The sequence below is a fragment of the Octodon degus genome, unplaced genomic scaffold (genome assembly GCF_000260255.1).
Source record: "Octodon degus isolate 3935 unplaced genomic scaffold, OctDeg1.0 scaffold00205, whole genome shotgun sequence".
NCBI classification, from domain to species: Eukaryota; Metazoa; Chordata; class Mammalia; order Rodentia; family Octodontidae; genus Octodon; species Octodon degus.
The window spans coordinates 504,082-513,997 of record NW_004524781.1 but is presented as its reverse complement, the minus strand read 5'-3'; the positions used below and the strand labels follow the sequence as shown (position 1 = coordinate 513,997).

Sequence of the window (9,916 nt, the reverse complement as noted above, 5' to 3'; positions counted from 1 at the left end):
CTGGCCCTAGCTCAGGCCTTTAAGTGGCTGCTTCCACAAAGCTGTCAGCCTCAGGTTGCTGGAGTTCGAACCTCACACCTCTCCCGCTGGCCAAGTGCCCTGAAGGCATTCAAGGAACAAAAAATAAATAAATAAATAAATAAACAAGTATATTTTATTTTTCTAAACCATTTAAGGGCTTTTCGGGTCCTCCTTTCCAAGATGACGAAAAAAAGAAGGAACAACAGTCGTGCCAAAAGGGCCGCGGTCATGTGCAGCCTATTCGCTGCACGAACTGCGCCCGGTGCGTACCCAAGGATAAGGCTATTAAGAAGTTTGTCATTCGGAACATAGTGGAGGCCGCCGCCGTCAGGGACATTTCCGAAGCGAGTGTCTTTGACGGTTATGTGCTTCCCAAGCTGTACGTGAAGCTGCATGACTGTGAGTTGTGCCATTCACAGCAAAGTGGTCAGAAATCGATCTCGTGAAGCCCATAAGGACCGAACTCCTCCACCCCAATTTAGACCTGCTGGTGCTGCCCACGACCTCCACCAAAGCCCATGTAAGGGGAGCTGGGGCTTAATGGACTGAAGAAAACTCTCTTGAGAAAGAAATAATAAATTGAATGTTATTTTTATATAGCATGTTGAGTGTACGTGTAAGAGGTGGGTTGGGTTAATTCAGCCTATCCAAGTTTAAGTTTGTACTCTGAAAATGAATAAAGAGGAACACACTGGAAGGGAAAAAAAAAAAAAAAAAAAAAAAACATTTAAGGATCCCTAATATGAAAACCCAAAATCTAAAATGTTCTAAAATTTCAAGTTTTCAGCAACTGTGTGAGCCACAAGAAGAAAAGCCCACACCTGACACCATTTTATATGTCACAGTCAAAGCACAGGTGCACTGAAAATACTGACTAAATTACCACTTCATTCTATCTGTCTGGTATACAGAAAATAGAAATTCATTTTGAGTTTAGACCTGGGTCCTATCTTCAAGATATCTCAGGATTATGCAAACATTCCAAAATAAAAAAAAAAAGTTAAAAAAATTGAAACACTTACAGTCCCACGCATTTCAGATACGGGGTGATCTACCCATATCAATAAAATGCTCTTCCCCCCCCCAGATTTAAAGCTGACCGTTTCGCTGGTATCCAGCCCATAGGAGCTGCCCCAGAAAGGCCTCTCTGGCTCTCTGTAGGTGTGTGCGTGCGCGCATGGTGAATCAAGCCTAACAGAGATTCATGCACTGCATCTGTCATGGCTATTCTAAAAATCTGAAAGAATTATTCTTTTCCCCATCTTGCACAATTTGGACATTTTTAAGAGTCCAAACCAGTTGCCTTGCAAAGTATCTAACCATGTTTTGCATTACATGTAATTTAATCTTTTCTTAGAACATGTTGTAGTACAAGGTGTTTGCATTCCATACGTGGAGATGGTGCATTACATCACACAGCTTAATTTCTTTTTTCATCCTTTTTGTCCTCCTCTCCTCTCTCTCTCTCTTTTTTTTTTCTTTGGTGGAACCAGGGATTGAACTCAGGCCATTGCGCTTGTCAGGGAAGTGCTTATTATACTGAGCCATGTCCCCAGCCCCTCTCTTTTTTCTTTTTTAATATTTATTTGGTACAGGGTCTTGCTGTGCAGTTCGGACTCATAGTGATCCTCCTATCTCTGCCTTTGAAGCACTGGGATGCCAGGTGCACCACCAATCCCAGTTGCGGTTGCAGGCATGGTGTGCCAGGGACAGCACGTGATACTGGGGGTCAAACCCGGGTCCTTGAGCTTAAGGAAGGTGCTTACACCGCAGAACTATCTCTTCAGCCCTTTGAGAAACATCTATCTCCTTAAACTTTCTATTATCTACCTTTTATTTTGCTCTTTATTTATACCTTAGGCTTCTCATGTACGAGAAACCATGCCACACTGCAACTTGCGAGTCTGACTTAGTTCACTTAACTATGGTCACAGGAGCATCCAGTTTCCTACAAGTGGCTCAAGTTTACCCTCCATCGTACAGTGCTCTCTGTCCGTAAATACCACATTCTATTTAGCCATTCTTCTGTTGATGGACGCACAGACTGCTTCCAAGAGTTGGCCACTACGAACTGTGCTGCCAGGAACACGAAACGCATATAACACTGCGATATGATGTCTTTAACTCTTTTAGGAAGATTCCAGGAAGGGAAACAGCTGCATGAAATGGAATTTCTAATTTTAGATTTATGCGCAACCTCCTTATTGACTTCCATACTGTGTTCTTATTTATTCATTTATTTATCTTTTTTTTATGTATTTAGTTCAGGGTCTATAGGGTCTCACTACATAGATTGGACTCATAGTGATTTTCCTGTTTTCAGCCTCCCAAGTGCTGGGATTACAGGTGCGCCACCACGCTCAGCCTCAATCACTGTGTCATCATGTCATTGCACCCCACAGGGGGAGGAGGAGAATGCCCCCATGGCATGCCAGGGATTGAACCCAACCACTGCGCTCTGCCTTATGCAGTCTATACTGTATTTTTAGCAAAGAAAATTACTAAGCATTATCTGTGCCCTTTCCATTACTTTACAGTAAGAGGCAAATAATATTAATTTTATCTCATTGGAAATGGCAAGTTTGATCAATAGTTAAGCATATCTACCTCTTTTTCAATTACAAAATATCTTTTTAAATAATAAATAGACTTATGGAGTTTAATGTTTATAGCGTAAATATTCTGTTCCTCATGTTTAATGGCTTTAGTTGTAATTCTTTTTTTTTTTTAGTGCAGGGTCTACAGGGTCTACATGGTTCTCACTACACAGATTGGACTTGTAGTGATCCTGTTTTCAGCTTCCCAAGAGCTGGCGTTACAGGCACGTGCCACCATGCCCAGTCTCAACTGCCATCTCAGCGCGCCCCGGGGGAGGGGCCTGCACAGCAGGCCTTGGATCAAACCTCCGACCCCTGTGTCTGCCTAAGCAGGCACTTTAATCTGCTGAGCTATTTGGCTGGCCCTTTTAATTATAATTTTTACCAGAACCAACTGTAATAACAGTTTTTTAATTGTCTTGAACCACAGGCGTACAATTCTGAGCCAACATTTGGTCCTTTTACACAGCACTCATAATCCTTTGCTTCTACTCGTTTCCTAATTGGTTTACCACATTCAAACCTACATCAGGCGGGCACCTACCTAGCTTCGTCAGGGTGAGTAATCCTCACGGAATCATTCGGTATGTAGACCATATTTGTATCTTCAATCTTATATATCGCATGGCCCCCAATATCTGCCATTTTTCTGCTTTTTGTTATTAACACGATGTAATAGCCTTCCAAAAACCTGACAAAGCCTGTGCGATAAAAAAGAAAAATATAATGCTTGTAAACTTAATGTTTTTAGATATACATTTTAACAACCAAATACTTTTGATACATTTGCTACTTTATTTCTATAAAGTAGACTCAAAGATTTTGAGTTGGGAAAAAAAAGATTTTGAATTGGCTTACAATTGTTAATTACTGTCATTTATCCTACTTAAAAATATTATGCTAGAAATTTATATAATTCATCAATTTCCACTAATTTCATTAGAAATAGGATTGAGGTACCTTAAATAAAAACATCTATAAAAGGAGCTGTTCAATTTATATACTTTTAATTATTTCTTTTTCTTTTTTTTTTTTAATTTAGTGTGTGTGCGTGTGTGTGTGTGTGTGTGTGTGGCCAGCTCAGCCCACCAGGGGGCGGGGCTGGCTGGCATGTGGTGCTGGGGGATCGAACCGCAGTCCCTGTGCTTTGCCAAGCTTGTTCCAAGTAGAAGCTTTAGACTACTGAGCCATCTCACCAGCCCTCAATTTATATACTTTTAATTCTGCATAGATGAAAATTTCTAGGCATAGAGTTATCACTGATAAACTGTACAGGAAAGTTATTAAGATGATACATCTTAGGGCTGGTGAGATGGCTCAGTGGTCTAAAGCACCTACTTAGAACAAGCTTAGCAAAGCACAAGGACCGCGGTTCAATCCCCCAGCACCACATGCCAGCCAGCCCTGCCCCCTGGTGGGCTGAGCTGGCCACACACACACACACACAAATAAATAAAATTAAAAAAAAAAGATGATACATTTTATATTTCTGCTACAATTTTAGTTACACACAGGATTGATAGATATAAAGGGACAATTACAGTAAAGAAAAGCAATGTTACAGGGATAACAAGAATCAGAATAGTATACAGTCGTGCACAGTACTCACACTTGCTGCACACATGAATCACACCACCTGCAGCGGCTGAAATAACCGAGCCAGTCACTGGCAGAAGCTGTCCCAGTTCTGGAAGTGGTTTGTGATAAAGGACATCTCAGGAGAATCCTCCCCCATACTGGAGGATGTCTTAGGGCTCTTTCCCATGTCAAAGCACATTAAATAAATGTCATTCTTTATGAACTAAAACAATGCAGAAAGGGCACACAGTTACGGTGGTCTGCTTTCACCTGAAGACAAGATTGATGCGTCTAGCGGGACATCTCCTCTACTATGCTCTCTAGGAAATACACTTGAACAGTTCCAGTGGGGAGGAGAGTGTCTGTGAGCAAATAAACCAAAGCAATACTGCGCTGAAGGAACTTAAACAATCCATATCACTGCCGGATCCTTCCAGCGCTGGGCTAGCACACACCATGATCTTGACGAGATACTCTCTGGAGTCCTTCAATCATGGAATCTTCCTCCTCCCTCCTTTTTTCAAAAATATTTGTCAACGGATAAATGTTTGAGGAAATATATTTTAGGAAAAGCAGACATCACAGAGCTTTGTAATTAGTGTCAAAACTCAACTTGAGGGGCCAGGGAGATGGCTCAGTACAATAAGCACTTGCCTGGCAAGCCCAAGAGGCTGAGTTCAATTCCTGGTTCAAAAAAAAAAACAACAAAAAACTCAATTTGAGCCAGCTTGAACTAAAAAGAGGAATTGATACTGAGGATACCAAAGTGATTGGTGACAGTGGGGGCAAAGGCACGCGCAGACATCAGAAAACACCTAGTCACACAGTGACTGAACGTTTACTCCACTGCACTCTCTCCACAGACCAGATCCTCTGCTTCTATCATACAGCATCAGACATAGCCGCTGAGAGCTCTAATTTTTCCACTCAAAAGTCCAGCAGGAAAAACTGACTTTTTAAAACATCAAGTTCAACTCCAGGAATTCTAGGAAAATGCTTGCCTGGTCCCAACTTCAGCTGAGCACTCGGTCTTGAGCCAATCCACTGTGGCCAAAGAACAGATCACAGTGTACTGGAAGACATCTGACACATAGCTAGGTAAGGGGCAGGCGGGAGGCGGTGCTGCCTCCTGGAAGAGTGAAGGGACTGGAAAGCCCACCAGCGCCATGACATATTGCTCAGCACAAACCATCAAGCCAAGAAGAACTTGGAGTAAAGTATTTCAGGTCCTGAAAGAAAACAACTTCCAACTCAGATTGATGTATCTTGAAAAACTATCTTTCAAAATTAATGGAGAATTAAGATACTTTCATGACAAAGAACAACTGAAGAAATTCATGATCACCAAACCAACCTTACAAAGAGTACTTAAAGATATTGAAGAAAGAAATAAAAATGACCACAATTCCAAGAATAACAATGGAAAGGAACCACCAAGCAGGCCAAGTAACTAAACATGAGGGAAAGTAGGGAACCAGCAGCAGATAAATAACATGACAAAGATAAGCCAATATATATCAGTTATAACCATTCACGCAAATGGCCTCAATTCACCAATCAAAAGAAATAGACTGGCAGAGTGGGTCAAGAAACAAAATCCAACAATATTCTGTGTATAAGACACACATTTAACTCGAAATTCACAGACTGAAAGTCAAAGATAGAAAACAAGATTCCATGCAACAAGAACCCAGAAAAAGCAGCGGTAGCTATTCTGCTTACAGACAATGTGAACTTCAAACCAAGAATGATCAAAAAAAGATAAGGTCACTACATATTTGTTACAGGAAAACTGCAAGAGAAGAGACAACAATCATGCATATATATGCGCCAAATACAGGATCATTCAACTATTTAAGACATAAAATGATATTAATAGACATAAAAAAATAAGATAAGCAATAACACAATCGTAACAGGGGACCCATTATGACAAAGAGACAGATCAACTAGACAAAAAAATCGGCAATGAAATAATAGAACTAAACCAAACTTGTGATAAAATAGACCTAGTAGACCCTTACAGGGTATTCTACCCAACAGCACAAGATGCTTTCTAAACTAGTAGCCCAAAGAAGAGGCTTGAGTCAATGCAAAGAAACTAAAATTATTCTGTGCATATTACTAGACCACAGAGCAATGCAATTGGAAGTTGTTGGCAAAAGAAATTGCATAAACACATGGAAATTAAATACCATCCTCCCAAACAACCAATGGGTCACAGATGAAATGGAAGAAGAAAACTGAACAATATTTACAAACAAACGAAAATGCAGACACAACTTACTGGGATCTGGGGGGATACAATGAGAGCAGTTCTCACAGGAAAACGTATAGCGGTGAGTGCTCACATCAGGCAAACAGAACCTAACGCTACACCTCAAGCTTCTGGTAAAAGAAGAGCAACTCAAGCCCAAAGTTCAAAGAAGGAAAGAAATTATGAAGAACAGAACATAAATTAATGCAATGGAGATAAAGAAAACAATACAAAGAATTAATGAATCAAAGTTTGTTCTTTGAAAAAATAAACTGATAAACTCCTAACCAATCTTAGCAAAAAAGGAAAGAAAAAAACTCAAATTCACGTAATAAGGAATGAAAAGGGTGAAATCACTACAGAGCCTGTAGAAATTCAGAATATCATTAATATCTTCTTCAAAAATCTTTACTCTCAGAGGATGGAAAGCACAGATTCCTAGATACATGAATTACCAAAGTTGAATCCAGAAAATACAAAAATTCTGAATAACCTAGTATCAGTCAATGAAATTGAAAATATAATTTAAAAAAAATTTACCAAAACAGTAAAACCCAGGTCCTGATGGATTCACAACTGAATTGTACAAGAAAGTTAGAGAAGATTTGACACCAATACTTCTCAAACTCTTTAATGAAAGGAAAGCAACTCTCCCTAATTCATTCGTGGAGGCAGGTAGCACCCTGATACCCAAACCAGAGAAAGACCTAGCCAAAAAGGAGAGCCACAGGTCAATTTCCCTAGTGAACATAGACGCAAACGTCCTCAATAAAATGCTAGCAAACAAAATTCAACAAATCATCAAGAAAATTATACATCATGACCAAGTGGGATTCATCTCATGAATGTAAGAATGGTTTAATAGATCCTGCGAAGCTGTGACTTGTGGTCATGGGAGCCTGGCCAAGGCCTCTGGGTCACCAGTGAAGCCGGGAATGTACTCAGTGGCCTTTGAGGTTGTGGCTGTGAAGTTCACCTTTGACGAGTGGGCTCTGCTGGATCCTTGCCAGAAGAGATTCTACAGAGATGTGATGAGGGAAACCATCAGGAACCTGGCTGCTGTGGGGAAAAAATTGAACGACTGGAGCCCTGAAAATGAAGATGCAAAGCAAGAGAAAACCTCAAGAAGTCATATGGTGGAGAAACTTGATGAGAATACAGAACATCAGTGTGAAGAAAACGTCATCCCAGTTCCAAATCTCAGTCTCACGAAGAAAACTTGTGTCTGTGTAACACTGTGTAAGGGCAGCTTGTGTGGAAAAGTCCTCGTACATCCGACATTCCTTAGTGGCCAGCCCAGGGCTCATGTTAGGTATAAACCACATGAGAGTAGGGAATATGGAGAGAAGCCATATAAATCTAAGTATAATGTGGTAAAGTATTTGCTTATCAGCAGTGGCTTCAAAAACATGAACAGCATCATACTGAAAAAATGAACTATGAATGTAAACAGTGTGGCAAAGCCTTCAGATCTCTCAGTTCCTTTCAGACACATAGGAGAAGTCATAAAGAGAAATGCTATGAATGTAAAGGATGTGACAAAGACTTCTTGTGAAAGCTTTCAGAGACACTTGAATCTACATTCTGCACAAAAACCTTATCAATGTAAAGAATGTGAAAAATCCTTTCTTTATCATGTAACATTTAAAATACACATGAACATGCACAGTGGAGAGAAACACAAGTGTAAACACTGTGGCATAACTTTTTTGTACCACTCAGCATTTAAACAGCATGAAAGAAGTCATACTGGAGAACGACCTGATGAATATAATCAACGTGGTAAATCCTTCAGTGTTTCTGCACATTTGGGACATAATGAAAATAATCACAAATCTGAAAAGCCTTACAAATGCACAGTATGTGGTAAGGACTTCAAACATTTCAGTAACTTTCAATTACATAAAACAATTCATACTGGAGAGAAAGTCTACAAATGCCAGCAATGTGGGTATTTCTCTGTTTATGTTCGGAAGCTTCAACTGCATATGAGAGTTCACACTGGAGATCGACCTTACAAGTGTAATGATTGTGGGAAGGCTTTTAGGACTTCACATGACTGTCGAGAGCATCAAAGTACACATACTGGAGAGAAACTATATAAATGTAAACACTGTGATAAGCCTTTTTTGGTTTTTCCAGTGCCCTTCGTAGGCATTTGAGGACTCACATTGGAGAAAAACTCTATGAATGTAAACACTGTGGTAAGACCTTTTCTTCTTCTGGTAACTGCCAAAGGCATGAAAGAAATCACACTGGGCAGAAACCATATGAATACAAACAATGTGGTAAGACCATCACTTCTCCCAGTTACCTCCGAATGCACATAAGAATTCACACTGGAGAGAAACCCTATGAATGTAAACAATGTGGTAAGGCCTTTGCTTTCTGCAATGCCCTCCATGTGCATGAAATAACTCATACTAGAAAAACCCTATGAATGCAAACAATATGGAACAGAATTCACTTTTTCTGTTGCTTCAAATACATGAAAGAACTCACACTCTATGGAAACTCCATGAATGTAAACAATGTGCTAAGACCTATGCTTACTCCTGAGACCTCTGAAAGCATGGAAGAACTCACATTGAAAGAACCCTTAGGATAAAGAGCAGGATAGAAGATAAATAGGAAATGGGGGGGTCTTTTCCAACCAGATGAGGGAACAAGACAGAGGGACGGAGGAGGAAGGGGAAGGAAAGAAGATGGGGGAAAAAAGAACTGAGGGGAAAATGATGGAAATAGAACTTTTGCAAGTGAAAAGGGGTTTAAAAGTTGAAAGGAGCAGGCCAGAAGCAATAGGGGATGAAATCTAAAGGAATTAAGATGTATTATGTGCACGTATTGATTCTGCATAATAAATGTAATCACTATGTGCTACAAATATGAACTAATAAAAATTTTTAAAAAGAGATCTTACGAATGTACAAAAAAAAAGAATGGTTCAATATATGCAAATCAATAAATGTAATCACACCATATCAATGAAGAATCACATGATCATTTCAATAGATGCAGAAAAAGTTTTGATAAAGTCCAACACTTATTCATGATAAAAACCCTACAGAAAATCAGAATAGATGGGTCTTTATGTCAATCTGATGAAAGCCATCTACAACAAACCAACAGCCAATATCATTCTAAATAGACAAAAACTGAAAGATTTCACTCTAAAATCAGGAATAAGACAAGGATGTCCACTATCACCACTCTATTCAGTATAGTTCTGGAAACATTAGCCAGAGCAATTAGAGAAGAAGGAAATAAAAGGAATAAAGATAGAAAGGAAGAAGTTAAGTCATCATTATTCACATGATGATATGATACTCTACATAAGAGACCCCAAAAACTACACCAAAAGACTTCTAGATTTAATAACCAAATTCAAGGGCTTGGGAGATAGCTCAGTGGTATAAGCACTTGCCTGGCAAGCACAAGATCCTGAGTTTGATCCCTGGTACTG

The 9,916-nt window shown here is 39.7% G+C and overlaps 1 protein-coding gene across 1 annotated transcript in view; it reads right to left on the bottom strand.

Moving 5' to 3' along the window:
* The window catches only part of Fig4 (FIG4 phosphoinositide 5-phosphatase), a gene marked incomplete at its 5' end in the record, with an annotated part of 81,592 nt that overhangs the window by 66,031 nt on the left and 5,645 nt on the right, over window positions 1–9,916 (bottom strand). The window contains one exon of the mRNA XM_023704837.1: window positions 3,163–3,319. Within this exon, the coding sequence (XP_023560605.1) occupies window positions 3,163–3,319 (157 nt within the window). The remainder of the gene's footprint in view (window positions 1–3,162; window positions 3,320–9,916) is intronic.